A 20,765-nucleotide genomic window follows, 5' to 3' on the forward strand; every position below is an offset into this window, starting at 1 on the left:
ACGACACTACAGAGCTAAGGAAAGACCCATTTTTGTTAACAGATTGCAAAAGAAAAATCAAAATATCTCCCTGGGCTTTACTGGTGAAAAGCATATTTGGGGAACAAAAAGCCAAAACACCCCATGTGTTAAGAAAAGTAGAAACTGCACTTACTTGAAAGTGTCCACTGCATAGAAACCACTTTTTGGCCAGTGTGCACACCACGAGAAACAAATAAGCGTGCACATATACATACATACACACACACACACACTTCCTACATAAATATCCAGTTTCCTTGGCATTTATCAGTGCAGAACCAGAGTTCAAATCCTAGAAAGAAACAACAATACAGAATGCAAGAGTCTTGAAAGGTCAGCCTTGGCCCATTTAGGCCCATATAAGAAGGGATAGTTATGTGAAGACACCATTTCCTAGAGAGGCTAAGAAGGGAAAATGCCCCAGTTAAGAGGGCAATCCAGAGCACGTGGTGTTGAAGAACAGTGTCTGTCTCTCAGCCCAACTGCCTCTAGCCATCACTAAGTATGTGCACAAACCGGTTCAGAGACCCTTTTACGGGCCTCCAAACTGGTTTGAACCCAGGCTGGCTCGAAGGTTCGATGGGGGCGGGGGGATGCACATGCACTTACTTTTACACACACACACACACACACACACACACACACACACGTTTCCCCCCACCAGCGTGCAACACCTGAAAAGCCCGTCGGGGTGGCAGCATACCCTTCTGCTGCCCTGTTGCAACATTTACCGGATATACCCGGAAGTACGAGGTGCGCCTGCACGCGTCAGATGCGTGCGCACCTCATACTTCCGGGTATATCCAGTAAATGTTGCAACGGTGGCAGGGAGGTATGCTGCCGCCCGGACTGGCTTTTTGGATGTTGCATGCCAGTGGGGGAAATGGTGGGGGAGTGCATCCTCCCCCACCCTTAAGGGCATCCCCCCTGCCCCGCTGTTGAACTGGCCCCCGCCAGTTCTGTACACATCCCTAGCCATTCACCATCTCTGCAAAGAGCTTTCTGGTTGTGCAAAGGAGGGGATGCAGTCAGCAATGCAGCTGTTGCCTCCTCCGCATCGCTGTGCATGTACTCAGGGAAGGTGCCGGCCAGGAGATCACAACTTCTTTAGAAATGTCATCTGCAGGGCTCTGCCACTTCTGGTGGAGAGCCCCTTGCAGTGAAGTAAGGCAGGAATGTGACATCAGGAAGATCAGCCCTAGAAGGTGCTACAAGCCCATCTAAAGATAGACTGCTTGACTCTCCTCTGGCCCCTTCCACTATGCAGGGCACCGGAAGAGGAGGATGGCAGTTGCTCAACTCTGTATCCAAATAGTGACCAAAGTCACCTCAGAAAGCGCAGAAGTGATCCCATTAAGTTCAAGCTCCCAGTGGAGGTTTTGCATAGTCTGGACATTTGCTTAAGGATGCACAAGTCAGAAGAGGGAGGGGCACCCATCACTGAGCTGGTTCCCACATGGAATCCATCCATCTGAATCCGTCCCTCTCACGCTTGCGTGTGCACGCACGCACCCACAGGCACACACACACAGAGCGCACGTGGACACCACTTCTAGCTACACATATTGCACTGAGGTTAAGTGCTCTTCTTTTTGCACAACCACATTAACTTTACTCAGAGCAAAAAGGAAAAAACCTAATAACTTTATGAAAAGTATTTACAAATGAAATTGCAGCAGTCGGCTTAAAGAGAACTAAAGTGCATTTTAGAGCCCAGCATATGTCAATGGAGCAGCCCCAGGCAAATACTTTCTCGACTCCAGCAGCAGCTTCCAGCAAATGCAGCAAAGTCCAGGCATCCCCTTCCCTCCCCAGCAGCCTTTCAGCGGAGAACTCCCCAATCTGCAGCCTGGGCTCTCAGCACAACCAGCTCAAGCCCTCAGCAGAGCCAGCTGGGGAAGCAGGAAGTCTTGGAGTTCCTGGGACCTACGTATGTCCAGGCACGGCAGTGCTCCCACAGAGCTCCTGCTAGGAGGTTTCCAACTTCCCTTCCTGTGGCACGCGACCCTAAAAGAGGGATCTCTGCCTGCCCACTGTGGGGGCCCATACCTCAGGCAATGCAAGTCTCACCAGGACGCAAGAGAGGGAGACGGGCACTCCTAAGACTGGTACGAGTTCCATTTCATAATAAAGGAGACTCACCCAAAGGCCTTGCTAAGAATGGGTCCCAAGGCTGTTCTGCACCCCACCTCCATCCATGCGCTACTCTACCAGGGTGGACGAAGCAGAGCGGCAGCAATTCAGAGCACGCTCATGTCAACAAGTCACCACTCCATGAACCGGCATTCCCTACTCTGCCCGTCCGAGTCTCCTACAAATGGAGAAAGCCGTTGAGGATGCAGCGAGAGCTAGGAAGCCAGCATGGTGTGCCAAGCTGCAGAGCTGTCCCTTGGAAGGCAACACCGCTGACTGTGTTGATTTTTCCCAAGGTGGGGGGGGGAAGAATCTCCCCTCTGCCCCCCAGTCCAGGGACAGCAGGCCATTCAGCTGCTGCAGCCCAACAACATCCAGGCCTCCATCTACAGTCCTTGTGCCAGCCAGGTTGCCTCTCCGCATGCAAGAACCTTCCCCACAGCCATCACATCAGACAATTAGAAAGGCCTTCCTGCCCAGCATGCAGAGGGACTGGCCACCAAATCCAGAAAGATGACCATCAATGCCCACGAAGCAACCATGTGTGATCAGTAAAACAAAAGGAGACTACGCAGATCAAGACTTCACAGGCTTTGGGGCAGAGGGGAGTCCGAGAGGATTTTACCCTGAGAAAGTTAGGAAACAGAGGCTGCACTTTCTGGCACGGGCAGCTGAGGGCAAGGCTGGACACTGGGAAGGAAAGAAGAAGCCTTTGGGAAGAGCTGAAGGGCCAACGAGCTCAGTGCCCACTCACTACCAAGGAAGCTGCTGCAGGGACACAGTGGCAACGGGCAGCCGCAGGGTTAGGCAGCACGTACCATGGATATGCATTGCTGGAACTGGCGAGATGGCGCCTTCGTGACTAGAGCCAGCCCTGCCTGATCAAAACGGAGGCCTATACAGAAGTCTCTGCCCATCCCAAGCAAAACCTGCTAGGCTCCAGTGGGTGCCTTTGCTATGCCTCAAGCGGCTATGCTGAGCACGTGGTTCTGGTAAAGCGGCAACAGTGCAAATTCTCCTTGCCCCTGAACTCTGTGTAAACACCCCAAAGCCGCTGTCTCTGGGGAGACAGCGTAGCACTCCACTATGAAGCAGGATCTCTACGGGAGAGGTGGAAACCCAGTGGCCACGACAGAGCACGTCCCCCTACTCATGTGCAAACTCTGAAGAGAGGTGCCTGGCACTTGGCCCTTTAGTGCACAGAGCCACTCTGGGTGAGCGTGTTCAGCCCCCAGCATGAACCTTGGCAACACCACCATGCAAAGTGCAGCTGCCTCTAAAAGAGGAGTTCGCCTCGCTGTCTGACCTCTCCCACACAAGGACCACCTTCTCTTCTCCCTCCCCATTTATAGTAGGGCACACGCAGTACTGAAGACACCCCCAGGAGCTGTAACAAGAACCTCACGTGCCGCCTGCCCCTCTCCCCCTCCAAGGTGCAACTAGAGAGCAGCCAGCCCCCTCTGTGAGACTCCGGGCCACGGCCACGGCCCCAGCAGGGCCCAGAGGTCTTGGCATGCCTTTGCCACCTCTCTACAGACAGGCCTCTCCCCAGAGGGAGCAGCGCCCCCGGCTAATCCTTCTGCCCCCGCCTTGGGCCAGGGTAAGCGGGCTTCACTTGGGGAAGCTGCTGCCCAGGGCAAGTTCCTCCTCCCCTTGCAGAAGGGCTTCAACGGGGATCAGCGGAGAGGGGGTCTCGAGGCTCTGGAGCGAGAGAAAGTCCGAGACGTCCATGGCACTTAGGGATTGGGTCGGTGGGTCTGGCGGGTTTCCTGCCAGGGTGCTCTGCTCACAAGGAGGAGGCAACGTGGATGAGAGGGCAGCAGCGGCGGAGGAGGAGGAGGAGGAGGAGGACGACGACGTGGCGGCGGCAGCTGTGGCAGCAATGACAACAGGGAAGGCTTGAGGCGGAGGCCCTGGTGCAGGAGGTTCCCTGCTGCTGCTGCTGCTGCTGCTGCTGGCGGCTTTGTCCTTGCCCGAGTCCCGGCAGGCACACTGGCACTGGCAGGCTTCCTCTTGCTTGATGATGATCACGGGCACACTCAGGCCAATCTGCTGCACAGAGCTCCCTGGAGACAAACACACAGAGTCAGTCTGCAGGCAGGGGCTGTGCACAGTTCAGAGCTTTCCGACAGAAATGCAACTGGAGGAAAGAGATGGGAAATGTGACAGCAACATTTGGGAAACACTCTGCAGCAAAGAGGGACTGGCCGTGTGAGGAGGGCAAGTATTTCAATATTACTTTATTGACCAGAATTCAAAACTAGGTCTTTCCCAAGTGCTCTGATGCTAGAAATCAGGGAGGTCATCTTAAAAGTCACTGTCCTCTTCTTCAAGTAAATACAGGCATAATTTCTTTTAAAATGGGATTGTCCTAAATTCAGAGATCTTCTACTTAAATAAAACAATAAACAACTGTATTTGTTGGCCAGCCCATCACAAATTGTTCTCTGGGCAGCTCACAACACAACAGTAAAACATGAAATAAAAACCGCATTAAATCATAACAGACCAAAGGGGGGTGGGGAGAGAAAATACGAAATACGATACAAAGCAGTTTTAAAACTCTTCAAAAATCCGTTAAAATTAAATTTAAAAATCAACATTTAAAAGGCCTGAGTGAACAAAAAGGTCTTTTTACCTGGGTCAATATGGTATATGCTACTGCCAGCTTGCTCCCAAAGGGGCATCCCTTTCCCCCAACTGTTCCCTCCCCTGCCTGCCTGCTGCCAAGCACAAAGCCTTGGTGCTCGGGGGCAGAGGACAAAACGTCCTGGCCCTGGTCAGTAGCCAAAGGGGCCGTGGTGCCTCACAGGGTGCCAAAACCCCAACTCTGGTAGCTGGCTCAGCCAAGGGGGTCAGGGTCGAAGCACAGTCTGTCGCCCATTTCTTGCGCAAGGAGGAGAACTGCAGTTCTCGCTGGCTCATCCTCCTGCTCTGATGGCGCTCTGCAGGACACCTCACAGGCCCCCCCAGTCTCCCAAACTGAGAGCATGTCCCCACCTTTTTTCTAGCCTCAAGCTTATCGCCTGCCAGATGTTTAGTGGTGTTTACATACAATGTTTACATGTTTACATACAAGTTAAGTGCACAGAGAGGTGGTGGACTTCACCCAGCGAGGAGGAGCTGCAGGTTCCTAGGCTAGGACTTCATCCCTTGGTGAGCATGAACACCCCTGGAGACAAGTAAGGTGATGGCCAGTTTCATCCTCCCCTCCCCCCGCCGCCTCCCATCTGCACACCTGTGTCAATGCTGGCTGACTGGTGGGCACTCCATCCCCCCCTCTATCCCCCCTTGCATACCCTTTCCAGTGTCAGAGAGCCATGTGACCCAAGCACTCAAAGGGACGTACCTGTGTTGCCAGCAACAGGCAGGGCAGTAGTAAAGAAGACCTTCTCCACCACGGGGGCCTGTGGCTTTGGGGAAAGAAAGGGAGCCATCAGCAAGTGCCAAGCCCAGACAGACAGCAAGAGGGCCTGCTGGCCTGCCCTCTGGAAGAGAGGAGTTGGGGCGTGGCCCTCCCCCATGCCGCACAACTTGAGCCACAGGCCTCTGCAGAGCGCTGGGAACATGCCCGAGCATCCCAAAATGTAAGCCCAAGACTGCTCAAGCCAGTCACAGCCTATCCTGTTAGCATTTTCTGTGGGGCCAATACTAACCATTTGCTCTTGGTTCTGCGGCGTCCTGGTGGCCCCATTTAAAATCCACTGGAGGTTGGGCTCCCCCATGACAATGCTGGACTGGAGGATGGCGGCACTCTGCGACGGGGTGATGGTGATGGTTGGGCTGCCAGCAAGCACAGAGCTCCCTCCCACAGGCACAGGCTGAACCCCACTGGGCAGGGCCTCGGGGGCACTCGATGCGGTCGGCGCAGGGGCCCCTGTGACTAGAGAGCGTCCAGTCCCAATGGGCTGCGGAGGGGTCTGAATGTGTTGCAGGAACTCCTGGGAATTGGCTGCAAAGAGTGTGCTGTTAGAAGCAGGCACTTCTGGGGACTGGAGGATCATGGCCGGGGCTCCTCCGTATGCCGCCTGCTGAGTCCCAGTGGGGACAGGAGGCAGTGCCGAGGGAGCAGGCTCCGAGATGCCGAGCTGCAGGACCAGTGGCAGGGAGAGTGGTGTGGCCTCTCCGGCAGGCGGCTGGGCAGCAGAAGCTGGCTTGGTATCATCCACAAAATCTTCCATCAAGGTGGCTGCCAACAGAGGAGTGAGAAAGCCCAGTCAGGCCTGGAGGAGAGCAACACACACTTGCGCACCAGAACACATTCTGCCAGTGGCTCCTCAGGGGCAGCAGCCCAGCTCTGATGTTGGCCTTGGCCATGGAAAAGGTCCTCTTGGAACTAACTTCCCCTGGCCTCAGTGAAACACAAGCCGTACCCTGCTCCTATGGTCTGGGCTCTGGGGAGGGAGGGACAAGGCACACACACACACGGTTCCCACTGCCCTGGTATCCTCAAGCAGGCCACGACTTGCCATCCCGGAACTACCCTCCTGGCAAATTCCCTGCCCACCCATCCACTCCTGCTCCACATTCAGGCAACATCGGACTGCCTCTTTGTCAAGAGTCACAACGTTCTGCTGCATGGAACCCAAGAAGGGGAGCAGGAGTCTGACTCAGGTTTCTCTGAGCCAGGAACACATCATTTCCAGACAAAGTTTCCTCCAGCCACACAGCTCAGCACCCTTGGCCCCAGAAACCTGCCAGCAGTGCCAATTCCTCGACCTTGGGATAGTTTGCCCAGTTTACAGTTACTGTCCCTTCCAAGACAAGGAACACTTATCAAGAGTGTTTAAGAGAAGGCCTTTTTCACCATGAGCCCCATTGTCAACTGAGCTCACCCGGAGAGGTTCGTCTGGTGGCTACACAAGGACAGGCCTTCTTGGTTGCCACCCTGAGACCCTGGAATGTGCTCCCTGCTGAAATAAAAGCCTCCCCATCTCTGACAACTTTTAAAAAGTCTCTAAAGATACATATATTCACCCAAACTTTTAACTAAACTTGTGGTTTCAAATGGTTTTAAGGTTTTAATTCCTATTTTAATTTGTTTTATGATTTAATATGTTGTGTATGTTTATCTCATGTTTTGTGTGTGTTGTAAGCCACCCAGAGAACAATTTGTTATGGGGCAGCTAACAAATAAAGTTTATTAATTATTATTAATAATATTTTTAATGTTGGTGTAAGCCGCCCAGAGATGAAAATTTGGGGCCGTGCACAAATAAAATAAATAATAAAAGAAGACCCATACCTGTGTGCTGAGAGTCTTCCTGAGTTGCAGGAGGCTCTGGGCTCTGGAACATAGACTCAAAGATGCTTGCTGGTGAGATAGTGCTTAGGTCCTGTCCGTGCATCTGGGGAAAGGCAGGAGCAGTTAGGCACTCGGAGACAGCCACCTGAACCTGTGCCCGGGCCACTTGCTTGGACAGGAGACTCACACGTCAGGTTTCCATTTTCAGTAGCCCCAAGGGCAACCCCCTGACAGAGATGGAAGGACCCTGCCTCCTTTCAGGAACGTGATGGAATTCTGCCACTGACCCAGAGACCAAAAGGCTGGAAGCTATTTCTGTGCCTCATGCCATCTCCCATTTCTGAACCAGTGTTCCCTCTAAGAGGGATTCCCAGATGTTGTTGACTACAACTCCCATAATCCCCAAACAAAAAGGGATTCTGGGAGTTGTTTTGTTTGTTTGATTTCTATACCGCCCTTCCAGAAATGGCTCAGGGCGGTTTACACAGAGAAATAATAAATAAATAAGATGGATCCCTGTCCCCAAAGGGCTCACAACATCTGGGAACCCCTCTTAGAGAGAACAGTGAACTGAACACCAGAGATACTTACTGGATTCGAATTATCTCGCAGTTCTGAATCTGTGGACATGAGGCTCAAGTCGCTCAGACAGAGGGAGTGGTTTGTATCCTGTAGAGGAGGAGGAGAGGAAACTTCCATTAAGCCAGGCAGCATTTAGAACTATGAGCTTTAGCCCTTGATTTAACAGCATGCAGTCAGGGGGGATGCGAGACTTCAGCCAAAATTGATGTTCTGTCTCTTTCTAAAATAAAGTAAAATAATTAGGGAAGGCCTCTGACCACTCAGTGAGGAAGGAAATATCATAGACCACTTGGGGCTCCATCCTACACTCAAGAGGAATGGCCTGAGAGGCTCAGGCAAAAGCCACCTTCCACGGGCACAACTCAAGATGTGCCTCTGCCATCGAAAGAAAGAAAGAAAGAAAGAAAGAAAGAAAGAAAGAAAGAAAGAAAGAAAGAAAGAAAGAAAGAAAGAAAGAAAGGACTGCCATGCTGGTGTGATCCGAGCCAAGAGAGGCCCAGCAAATACGGATATGGTGAATATTCGCATGCCATTTTTCAACAAAAGTTCCCAAAGTGGTTTACACAGATATAAATAAAATGGCTCCCTGTCCCCAAAGGGCTCACAATCTAAAAAGAAACATAAGGTAAACACCAGCAACAGCCACCGGAGGGATGCTGTGCTGGGCAGGGAGAGGGCCAGTTGCTCTCCCCTTGCTAAATAAAGAGCATCACCATTTAAAAAAGGTGCCTCTTATCTCAGTCATTAGGTTAAATGAGGTGGAGATGTGGACTGGAGCTGACCTATGCCAAATCTATGCCCCCTCCAGACTCCCGGCGGCAGTTCAGAGGCAGGTAGGAACATAGGAAGCTGCCTTATAGCAAGTCAGATCATTGGTCCACCTAGTTCGGAACTGTCCACACTGACTGACAGCAGCTCTCCAAGGTTTCAGGCAGGAGTCTCTCCCAGGAGATGCTGCCAGGGAGCGAACCTGGCAGGAGACCTTTTGCATGCAAGCAGGCAGATGCTCTTCCACCGAGCTGTGGCGCCACCCCCTAGGGGGGATATCTTAACAGCAGTGCACTCAGACACTGCTTAGCAAAGAGCTCGCTATCCTTGCTCACTACCACAAGACCAGTTCTCCTTAAGGTGGCTTAAGGACTGAAACCAACTGAGGGCAAAAAACACTAACCCCACCCCCCGTTCCTGTTTCACCCACCCTATCACAACTGAGTATACAACCCACTACACCCAATGAAAATTTCTTAGCCAAACAACATGGAAGTCATCACTTCTAGCACTGGAGCCAGGACATCAGTCATCCTTCCTTTTTTGGCAGTAACAACTGTTTGTAAACATGCCCAAGAATTGATGCCAATGTTGCTCAGATCAAGGCCCCCGACTCTTTCAGTGGCAAAGAGTTCCAACGGACAACACATTATTTCTCCTGAAAAAATGACTAATGAGCTGGACTTCTAGAAAAGCCCTGGCCATAGATATGCTAGATACTGACAGTCACACACAGAGTCGAATACACTCTCTAGGACACAGTGCTGCTGCCTCCAGGAGAAAATCACGTTTTCAGCCACTGGGGAGGAAGCCACGTACCTCAGAGATGTTGCTGTTGGAGAGCACAGTGTAGGACGGCCCTTTCTCATGTCCTTTCATGTGGCTCTTGAGACTATACTGTGTGCTGAAGGTCTTTTCACAGCCATTGCTGGGACAGAAGAAAGGTCTCTCACCTACAACAAGAGGCAAACACCCAAGCATTTGTACAGCAGCCTCAGGTCCCTTGCTGCTCAGATCTGGGCAAAGGCCAGGTAGGACCCCATACACATTTCTGGAGAGGGAGCAGAGCAGCTGGTTCAGTCCCTCAGGGGGTGGGGTCTTGCTGGAGCAAGTTTCCAAAATAAATAAGCTGGCCTAACAGCCTCCAGAAGTGGCTCCCTGCTTTCCCTGGAATTTTTAGCTGAGTTCTGATTAAAATCAAATGCTTCAGTACTGATCCTTACTGTGTCAAATGGAAACATCATCTTAATCAAGCATTGGACGGGAGAATATGATTGCATCGCTGGGTCAATGGAATGAGTTGTGCCTCTTTTCGCTACTCTCACTGAATGTTATTTTTAAAGCTATGCCACAATGGCCATAGCTTTAAAATAATAACACCTTCAATGGACATTTGACCCTCCTGGATGCTAAAACAACCTCACATACAACCTCAACATCTAATCTGTGGTGGCATCAAGCCCCAAGGGTGATCTCCTGCATATAGGGTGTTCCTGCCACAACCCACAGGGACATACTTTCAGGACGCACAAGGGGGTCAGCAAAAATCACCCCTCCCCACTGCAGATGCAAAATGTTATTCCATGCATGTCTAATTAGTCTGCATGTCAGCCAATACAATCGATCATGATGAGAATGGGAAGCATCCACTGTTTCCCTGAGTCTGGAATAGGAGTCTTTACTCCAGAGCAAGCACTCCTGTTCCAGAATAAAGTAATCTGTGTGGATGCCGCCCAATATCCCTTCTCTGTTCTGCAACTTTTGTCTTTTTTACGCATATGATAGAGTGAAAAAGATCTGGAATTTTAAAGAAACCGACCTCTGTGTATTGGCATTTTAGCTTTCCCTTCATCCAACCACTCCACCCCAACATGCAGGTTGTGCCCAGCGCCTTTGCCACGCAACTGCCGCAAGGAAAGGGGGCTTGACTTCTTACAGAAAGAGTCCTCCACCCACCCACCCCATCTTACCTGTATGCGTCCTGACGTGTGTTTTTAGGTGGTGGCTTGCAGCAAAGGCTTTTCCACAGCCATCATGATCACACCTACAAGGAGCAAGAAGACATTCAGCAGGAGGCACCCTGTGGAAACCAGTTCCAACCACATCTACTGCTTCCTCCGGTTCTGATTTTCTCTTATGATCTTTTATTGTTCATTGCATTCTTTTGCCTTAGACCTGTGTAAGCCACTTTGGGCACGTTAACGTAGATAAGTGGGGTACATGTAGGCTGGAGGAAGGGAGCCCACCTGGGTCATAGGCTGCCTCTCAACAGAGCATCATAGTAATTAAAGAAAGGCAGCACAGCCACAGTGGCGTCAACTTTCAGAGAGAGTCCAGGGTTTGGGCCAGGGCAGCACTTCTGGGGCCAGCTTCAATGCAGGATGGGGTTCCTCTGCCTTTAAAAGTCCTGCAGGAGGGGAAAATCCTGGAGGCAAAGCTTCTCTCACAACTGCAGAACAAAAACTACTGAAATTCCCCCTTGTACACAACCAGGAAAGGCTGCAACCACAAGCAAAAACATTGAGCAGCCAACATGGGTTTTACGCCAGATGGTAAGCTGCCAGGCAGCCGGACACTTGCCCAAAGTGGACGCAATGTGGAATGGGGTTGGAAAATGTCAGAGATATTACGAATCAAGTCGTTGCTTATTGAAGCTTTCTGTGAATCTGTTTTTGTGAAGGTAGTAGCTATCTGGTTCTGTGTTCTTCAGACCAGGATTCACAAGGATTAGTGAAGGAATTTCTATCTACGCAGAAGGGGCCAATTTCATCTCTGAGTTGGAGTAACAACAGACCTAGATGTAAACAAAGTTTACAGCAGCCCATTTTTGGCTTTAGAAATTATGAAGAGAACAAATTATGACTGGAATGCTGACTTAATTCTCTAGGTATGATTTTCTGCCAGATCATGAACCATTTTAGAATGAAAAAGTGTAAACTCAAATGGAGATTAGGGATGTCCTTCAGACACCTCATTTGACTCTGGGCATTTTGAGGAAAGCTGTGGGTAAGACTGAATTAAGAATGAAGCTCCTTGTCATCATGTTTCATATGAAGTCCTTTGTAACCAATACTATTCTGATGTCTTCTGCATGGTCTATGTTTTATGTATTATATATGCTTTACTAGAAACTATATACATAAACTAGATTCTTCACAGAAGCTTTGTCTCTCACATTTCTATCTTTTAACTTTGCCAGTGCAATAGCCCAGTGAACTTGGGCTCAAAGTGGTATATTCTCTGACTGGAGGTTTCCAAAATCTGCAGCTTGCTAATCTAACTGCTGAAAGTATGAAAAGCTGTCTAAGAGAAGCAATTTTGACAGGAAGTCTAGGAACTAGTACCTCGTACGCCAGGGTGAACCCCAGGCAGGCCACAGAAAGCCTTCAAGTTCAAAAGGAGCACAACAGTCCAAGAGGCACCCAAGAGAGAACCCAGGAGACCGCACAGCATCAGGCCAATTCAGCAACACTGGACTCCCCGCATTGCAATCCAAGGGCTCACCTGAACGGCTTCTCTCCTGTATGAGTCCGAATGTGTTTCCGCAGATCACTGAGCGTGGTGAAGTACTTGCTGCAACCCTCTGATTCACAGTTAAACGTTTTCCCTGTGTGAAGCCTCTGATGGGCTTTCAGCCTACAAAAGGAAAATGTGAGACACATTGTGGGCTTCTTCTGGACCAAGCCCCACTCAGCACGGCAGGAACAGGGAAATCTCTCACTCTAAACAGGTACACAAAACAGCAGGCTCCATTTGGACAGAATCACAGACCCAAGCCACAAGCAGGAGTGAGCCAACTTTCTGGAAGTGAAGCTGGTTCCGCTCACAGACCCTGCCGGCAGCCTGCAAAAGCGGCGTCTTCCAACAGAGCCAGAGCCTGAGGGGGGAAGCAACATTTCAAGCAGCGAACAGCAAAGCAACTCAACACCCTGGCGTGCAGATGTGTGTGAGCGAGAACTTTACAGAAAGTGCCATCTATTGCCCAGAAAATGATGATGCTCCTGCCCAGGAGAGCTCTTCGTCCTCAATCTGTCTGTGTGTCGAGCAGCTCAATCTGTTGGAGGGAGGGAGGGAGGGAGCCCTCCTGCTCTTACCTGTACAATGTATTGAAGGCTTTTTCACAGCCATGAACATCACACTCAAAAGGCTTCTCCTTAGTGTGGACACGAACATGGATTTTGAGACTATAGGAAGTCAAAAAGGCCTTCCCACATCCCTCCTGGTTGCACACAAAGGTGTATTCGCCTCGGTGCGTCTTCTGGTGGGTGCGCAGATTGCCTGCAGTGCTGTAGGTACGAGGGCAACCCTCAAATGTGCACTGGTAGCGCTTCACCTGTCAGACAGACAAACACGGCACAACGTAAGCCTTCGTACAGCAGAGCCTTTTTACCCTTCCTGGACAGGGCAAGTGAAATCACTATCAGTCCAATCTACTTCACAAAGGTAATGTGACAAAGAATATGGGGTGACTCTTTGTACATGTTGCACTGAGCTTTTCAGAAGAAGAGTAGGATGTGGATGTGATACATAAAGCTCAGCTGTGGCATCAGCTAAATCTCAAAGGTGAGGAGCGAAAATGAAATCTCAGGGGGAGATCACTACTCTCTCCAGCAGGCTGAGAAGCCCTGAACAACTTAATCACCCTGTGAAGGGGGCGGGGAGCCATCAGTGAGGTGACATGTCACCATCTCCACCTGCTGCTGCTTCTCCAGCTGGGACCGGATCCCTCCTCCCCCGACAAAAGAGCACTGGCTGCCCAAGGAGCAAGAAAAACCCATCCTGTGATGGCTTTAGTGACTTGTTGCTTGCACATCCACACAGGTCGACACTTGTCCACACAGGTCACACCTAGCCTGCCCTTCAGGAAAAGCCTCTAGCATGACCCACTGCGACAACCTCCTCTTGAGCCTCTTTGCTCTGGCCTAGGCCTGTCCATCCCATTCTGCAACTAGGCTCCATCACTTCCCCGTCTGTATATCTGTATACAGACAGCTTGCAAACGCTTGTGCCCAACTGAGGAAGTGAACACTCGCCCGTGTGTGGGCCCCCCCCCCGCCCCGGCATTTGTTTAACAGACTGCTCCATGTCACGTTCATTCCACACAGGCACCTTGAGGTCATCTGAAGGATTACCCCCTACAGACTCCCTTTGCTAACTGGCAGATTCGCATGTCTCTGTTGTCCAAAAGAGGAGAAGCCTAATAGGGAATGTGGGTTCAGCAGAGCTGTCAGGAGCTGAATGCAAGATGTTCCTTGCACACTACAGACAAAGCAGGACAAGATGTTCAATGTGACGCTTTCCTGTAACTGGGTTTCCCCAACCTCAGCTCAGTCACTCTATCCTATCCAGTTCTGAGAAAGGACATGGGAAAGGCCACCTCAGTGGGGAGCCAGAATGTTCCACTAACTTGGAGCAGATGAAAACCACCACTTGAGAAGATGACAAGGCCAAAGGCTCTCGTGTGCTGATAAAAGAGCATACTGGGTGGAACCCAACAACAGCACCATTGCAAAAGCATTTACAGAGAACATGTCAAGCTCCAGAAGGAAAGAGCAAACATCAGCAGTTACTGGAAGGTGACCAGGGCCTTCATTTCACCTTCCCATCCAGCCCCATAGGGCAAAATGTCCATTGCTCCTCCCAAAATGGGATGACACAGACTAGAAGAGGGCAACCAAGATGATCAGGGACCTAGAGCACCTTTCTTATGAGGCAAGGCTACAACACCTGGGGCTTTTTAGTTTAGAAAAAAAGACGACTGCGGGGAGACATGATAGAGGTCTATAAAATCATGCATGGTGTGGAGAAAGTGGATAGAGAGAAATTCTTCTCACATAACACTAGAACCAGGGGTCGTCCCATGAAATTGATTGCCAGGAAATCTAGGACCAACAAATGGAAGTACTTTTTCACACAACACATAATCAACTTGTGTAATTCTCTGCTGCAAGATGTGGTGACAGCCAACCACCTGGCTGGCTTTAAGAGGGGTTTGGATAACTTCACGGAGGAGAGGTCTATCGATGGCTACTAAGTCAGAGGGCTGAAGGCCACCTCCAGCCTTTTAGAATGTAAGCCCTTTGGGGACAGGGAGCCATCTTATTTGCTTGTTATTTCTCTTTGTAAACCGCCCTGAGCCATTTTTGGAAGGGCGGTATAGAAATTGAATTATTATTATTATTATTATTATTATTATTATTATTATTATTATTATTATTGGCAGGATGCCTCTAAGTACCAGTTGCAGGGGAGTAACAGAGGGAGGGCATGCTCTCAACTCCCGCCTGTGGCTTCCAGCGGCATCTGGTGGGCCAGTGTGTGAAACAGAATGCTGGACTAGATGGGCTTCCTTTGGCCTGATCCAGGAGGGCTGTTCTTATGTTCTTAGAATAGTCGGCACTGATTGGGGCTTCATGTCTGCCTCTGACATCTAACTATGCCATTTAGACACATCTCAGGCTCAAGCTGTTAGTCTCTGCAGGAACCTCTAGCTGTCTCTCCTATAGAGAGACAACTGCAATGAGTAGGTGGATAGTTGGTCAGCCTTACGGAGCAGTTCTCTGTACAAACCCAGGAGTTCAGTCAACTGCTTTGCTTGTATTCTGTTGAAAATTACCTTGAGGTCTACAGATCACTAATACTCTGGACACAATCATGTAATGTTAAATATTTCTTTAATTATTGATGATAAACAAAAGTAACATCTCATTTAATACTATAAGTCTTACCTAACATCATCATCATCTTCATCTGTCATATTTAAACCTGAAAAGTCACAACCCCAGAACTCCTCTGCCCGTTACGTGTCAATCAACTCAAAGTTCTGCTCTGAGTTTCAATACATTCCAAGGATCACACTGCAAGCTTGATGCTTCCAGCTGGACACAATCCTGCCCAGGGCTGATGCTGCTTGGAATGGATAAGTGCAATGACATTCAACACCCAGAAGGATGTGAACAGAGCTTTATATTCTGGGCACAATCTAGGAACACAGACTCCACAGATCCTCCAATTCAGCATGCTTCCTTTCCTAAATAAGATGTGATCACCCGATGGGGAGGATACCATCATCTGGGAGGCTTAGGAAGCCTGCCTGTGTTTGTCCAAAGAAACAGCATGCAGAAGAGGGTTTGAGAAGGCAGATGCAAGTTATGCACCCAGGTGTCCGTTAAAAAAAGTTGCCCTGTGACTGTGAGATTCATCTTGCAAAGCCCTCAGCATCCTCCCAGGGGGGATAAACGAATCACTTGCACAACAGCAAACTCTGGGGCCTGGGCCTACACACAGAAAGCAAGCGCAGTGGAGGTGGAAAGAAGAATCTGCAACCAAGAAACCAGAGGGATGAGGGGCAGAGCTGCCACAGGTGGCTCCAGAAGCTGCCGCAGCTGCCAGAGCCTGGCTCCCTTGACAGATTGTGCTGCCAACCACTCTGGAGCCCAGCCAGATACTAAGATCCCTGCTCAACAGCCCCAACACCACCCCTGGCAGGAAACCAAGTTATGCAGCTGAGATTAGTCACACTCTCATTTGCAAGGGGGAGGGGAGCTCTCTTCCACCCTCAAGGATCAAATGAAACTTATTTCATTTATATTCCACCTTTCTTCCACCACAGAACTCAAGGTGGGGTGTGTGGGGTTCCCAGCTGGTCACCCAAAGAGGCAATGACCAGGTCTTGCTTAGCTTCAGCAGAGTGGTGGCATCGTGTGCCCTCAGACCATGCAGGAAAAGGTTGTAGCTCAGTGGCAGAGCACATGTTTTGCACACAGAAGATCTCAGGATCAGCCCTCAGCATCTTCCCTGGTTGGGGAAATGGGGGAAGACCCCTGTCTGGAACTACAGAGAACTACAGCTAATCAGTGGTGCCAAGAGCGAGCTAGACAGGCCAACATCTGACTTGGTATAAGGCAATGTTTGAGTGTATGTGTATGATCATGCCCCAGGAGGACCCAACTTGGATTCAGCTCTGGAGCCTTTTGCCCGTTTCCAAGACACCCCAAGAGCTATGGCATCTGCACTGAAGAGACAGATCTTTATGAGCTGGATACTAGAGCCCTAGCAAGTCAGGCAAACCATTCTGAAGCTTCTGGGGAAAGGGGAAAGAAAGAAAGAAAGAAAGAAGCATATTGAGCCCAATCTAGAGTGGTGGACTACATAAAGCAGCCCCGGGGGCAGGGAAGAGGACTCTTGTCAGAAACAGGACAGTGAACCAGCTAGGCATGGCATGAAGGACTGCCAGCTCCATGAGCATGCCTTGGGGACTGATTTGGAGGAGACTGGGGGCCAAGTTAAAAGAACTTCTCAGAGGCCCTCCTTTCTCTCCAACAACATAAATAACTTCTTGTTAACCATGTTGACATCTTGCAATGGTATTTCAGAGAAAATGCCAAGCCAGCCTCCCAGAAAGTTCTTGGGCCCAAAGTTGAAGAAACCAACGTACAATCATTTTCTAAAGAAAACTGTCAGGCTGAACACCCTGCTCCTTACCTCTCCAGAAGCTTCCAGAGCTAGTCCAAGTTTGAGGTGTTAGCTCACATGTACAAGAGCAGCTCTGCCCTGCCCTTGGAGCAGGTGCACACACACAAGGAAGGCTCTTCACAAACAACTAGAAGATACCTAATGCTGTAGCAAAGGTGATAGTAGGCAGGTCCCCAGAATCATCCAGGCATTCTGAACATCAAAGCAGCTCTTGCTTCAGTGGTGCTTGTAATGAAATATAAAGCCTACACTGGCCAGGATGCTGATTTGCATTACCAACGACCCCCCTGCCCCCTTCCACTAGCACTTTTGCTCCTGAGAAGACTATTTGAAACTCACATGTCCTTTGCAAGAGATGTGAATGCTCTTTTATTGTTCTTTGTTGGTGTCAAACTGTGGACAAGCCTCCTACCCAGCCCACACAACAGCACCAAGAGGATGCACAGAACATGCTGAAAACACACCACCATAGCACAATATCCTTTATGTTTAAGAATAAATGTAATTTCCCTATGGCTCAGCAGTCACAGGAAAAATATAAGGGCCAGATCCTTATTCTATCTAGCTCACTACTGTCTACAGTGGAAGGGTAGTGGCTCTCAAGGGTTTCAGAAAGGGGACTCTTCCAACGCTAGCTGGAAATGCTGCCATGGACCGAGCCTTGGCCTTTTGCACGTAAAGCCGGTGTTTCACCATACAGCGACACACTCCAAAATCCCAAAGATTGTTAGAGGAAAGGGGACTCCTCACTTGTTCCAAGGGTCTTGGAAGCTTTAGGGATAAAAGCAGGAAAAGGCGGCAGATTCCAGGAGGGCACGACTAGCACAGCAGCAGTGGCACTCAGAATGAAAGACGAGCCATCCCAAATCCATGCAGCCTTGCTATGATCAGCAGATTTCTAGAAATGCAGTAGAAAACTACAGAAATATGGAGACACGAGAATCCCCAAGGAAGACAAACAACATGGAGGAGTGAGAGCTCCCCTAAGAACCATGCATGGCTTAGTATGGAGAGAGTGCTCCTGCAAATCACTGGAGGAATGCTGCTACAGGTCACCTCAGACAGTTAGAGACTTTGCCTGGGACCCTGAAGCCTGTTTTCTCTCTTTTAAGTTGTGTGTCTTGGGTGTCATCTTTTGCCAAAAGATGCATGGAAGGTCAATGTTAGATCTTTGTATTACACAATTCTGCCTTGGAGAGGAGCGCATGAAGGACTCCAGAATTAGGCACTCAATGCCGAAACAAGTTTTGGGAGAAGCAGTTGTTCGCCCCTATGAATATATACAAACTAGAACAGAATCTAGAATTCCAACACTGTTGCACATTTTCAGACAAGGATGAAATTCCCAAAAGTGACCCTAAAGCTTTTTTAAGCAGCACAAAAAGCAACACTTTGTGAAACAGTTCTAGACAGCCAGATGAGAAGCCTCCAGAACAGAGAAAGGAGCTGGATTAGAGTCCTTTACTTACTTCTTTGAGCTTGGTCTCAGGGCACTCTGACTGCAAAGTGAGGGTGGCTCCTTCGATGTTTCGTGGCATGGGAGTTGAGCCAGGATTGATAGTCAAATGAATCTGATCTGGAGAAATAATGTGCTGGACATAACCCTGGGACATTCCTTCATGGTCAGCTATCAAATGAAACCTGTCCTCATGACCATCAGGGAGAAAAGGCAGGTGATCCCCACATGGCCCGTCATCCTCCTCATCTTCCAGTGGCCCTTGGTCTTGTTCAATGAGAACTGTTGTCCTGTCGTACACAGTCCCGGATGAGGATGGGACAAGGCCATTCTTGTCCACAAACCTCAATAGTTTTTCATCCTGGACCAAATCATCTTCCTCCACTTCATAATAGATTACATTCTCAGGACTGTTTTCCCCCATGGCTTAATGGAATTCAGGGTAGAATCACAGAATCACTACATGCCAGCTCACCTGTAAACAGAATAAAACAGAATGTAACTGAAGAGGCACATCAGACTGGCTTCAGAAGTCCTAAGCATCTGGCACGCTGCTGCTTTCCATAACTTATGCTATGGTCCTCAGACTATACCCTTCCATTGTTTTCAGTGACCTTTAACAATTTTTTAAAGGTATCCTCTCTCTGGGCATTGTGTGGTGTACTACTCCTACTTATATATTGCTTTTCAGCCAAAGTTTTCAAAGCGATTTACACAGAATAATGAATAAACAAGATGGTTTCCTGACCTCAAAGGAGCCACAGTCTAAAAAGAAACATAATTGAGACATCAGCAACAACCACAGGAAGGATGTTGCTCTGGGTTTGGATAGGGACAGTTACTCTCCCCGTGCTGTATAGAAATAACCCACCTCCACAGCTCCTAGCTGTCAGGAGAAGCTTGGACCTGGACCCAAACCCAACCAGGGTCTTCTAAACCACCCGCCCCTCATGGAAGAGTGAAAACTTCCAACTGCCCCATCCCCAGTTCTTCAGACTGTCTCTTGGCCGGCCCAACTTCTGCAGCAACTTCCACAAGACTAGGCTGAGGTGGGGGAAACAGCTATCCCAAGGTCCTGAGGGGCAGGGGAGGGGGGCAAGGAGGCAGCTCATGGTGCTGCTCTCTCTCCCACCCCACCTGAGAGCCACGCCGCTGGAGATTAACTGCACAGCTCTCCCTGACGAATGACCAGCCTGCAGGCAGCATGGCTCTTAGGGAGAAGGAAGCCACCAAAGCTGCGGCCAGGAAGCAGAAGCAGCTGCACCTCCTTTGCCTCCTGCAGCCCCCGCCCGCTCCTTAGGAAGAGCCGCTCCTGGGCTCTATAACGGGGGCGGGGAGCATCGCCCGCAGGGAGCCTGGAGAACCTTCGGGGCGCCTCCAGGCGGGGATCCGGGCCACCCACCTTCCGCCCCGCCCCGAGAGCCGAAGGGTCGCCCCACACAGGCCGAGAGCAGCGCAGCCGCCACCGCCTAGCCGGCCTCCCATCGCCCCCGCCGCAAGCGCCTCACCGGCTCCTCCCCGCGCCAGGCCGAGCCCAGCCCGAGCCGCTGCCATGGCGCCCGTCGCCCACACGCAGGCCCGGCCCTGGTCGGTGGGTCGCTCGCTCGCTCGCTCGCTCGCTCTGTCAGTCTAGCAGGAGCTCCTCGGGCTTCCACGCTTCCGCTTCCGCCTGGCGCGGGGCTCGCCGGGAGGCCAGCACTTCCGCCCCCGCCATCCCATAGAGAGGGAGAGGCTAGAGCGGCCTCCTCGGGCGGACAAGAGTGACCACCAGACCTAGAACGGATACCGCGATGGCCGCCGGGAGGGAGCGGCACGTGGCCGGCGGCGGCGGCGGCGGCGGTTCCTTCTACACAAACACACGCTGGGCGCTGTGTGTGACGCCGAGGAGCGGGACAGGCCGGCCAGCCAAGCTACTACCCTTGCATGATTGGAGCCCTCCCCCCCTCGGGGCAGAGAGTCTCCAGAGCCAGACGCGGCGGCGGCAGCCGGCAGCAGCAGTAGCAGCGGAGGAAGCGGGTGGCGCCGGCAGCAGGCTCCCCCCTGGGAGGCAGAAGCGGCACCACCAGTTCCAGCCCGCCTGCCGCA

General features: G+C 50.7%; 1 protein-coding gene across 2 annotated transcripts; it reads right to left on the reverse strand.

The window, feature by feature from the left end:
• Positions 1 to 819: 819 nt before the first annotated feature.
• MTF1 (metal regulatory transcription factor 1) lies at positions 820 to 20,513 on the reverse strand. 2 transcript variants are annotated; one of them, XM_053268635.1, is made up of 11 exons: positions 20,189 to 20,513; positions 18,694 to 19,155; positions 12,844 to 13,082; positions 12,254 to 12,385; positions 10,720 to 10,793; positions 9,569 to 9,702; positions 7,991 to 8,068; positions 7,400 to 7,502; positions 5,811 to 6,343; positions 5,504 to 5,567; positions 820 to 4,220 (listed from the first exon to the last, which is right to left on the reverse strand). In XM_053268635.1, exons 2-11 carry the CDS (start codon positions 19,102 to 19,104, stop codon positions 3,766 to 3,768), a joined length of 2,223 nt encoding a protein of 740 aa, XP_053124610.1. In that variant the 5' UTR covers positions 19,105 to 19,155; positions 20,189 to 20,513; the 3' UTR covers positions 820 to 3,765. The 2 variants fall into 2 exon arrangements, with proteins under 2 accessions (XP_053124610.1, XP_053124611.1); XM_053268636.1 differs by lacking the exons at positions 12,844 to 13,082; positions 20,189 to 20,513 and having other exon boundaries at positions 18,694 to 18,701.
• Between the last annotated feature and the right edge of the window lie 252 nt (positions 20,514 to 20,765).

This window comes from Hemicordylus capensis, chromosome 7 (assembly GCF_027244095.1).
Source record: "Hemicordylus capensis ecotype Gifberg chromosome 7, rHemCap1.1.pri, whole genome shotgun sequence".
In the NCBI taxonomy this organism is placed as follows: Eukaryota; Metazoa; Chordata; class Lepidosauria; order Squamata; family Cordylidae; genus Hemicordylus; species Hemicordylus capensis.

What these genes read in the sequence shown, in the direction of transcription:
- MTF1 (XM_053268635.1), bottom strand. Translation starts at nt 19,104, where the DNA reads ATGGGGGAAAACAGTCCTGAGAATGTAATCTATTATGAAGTGGAGGAA. An exon ending in TGCGAGATAATTCGAATCCA is followed by an intron (nt 7,503 to 7,990) that starts GTAAGTATCTCT and finishes GCCTTTCCCCAG; the next exon opens with ATGCACGGACAGGACCTAAG. An exon ending in GGAAGACTCTCAGCACACAG is followed by an intron (nt 6,344 to 7,399) that starts GTATGGGTCTTC and finishes CTCTGTTGGCAG; the next exon opens with CCACCTTGATGGAAGATTTT.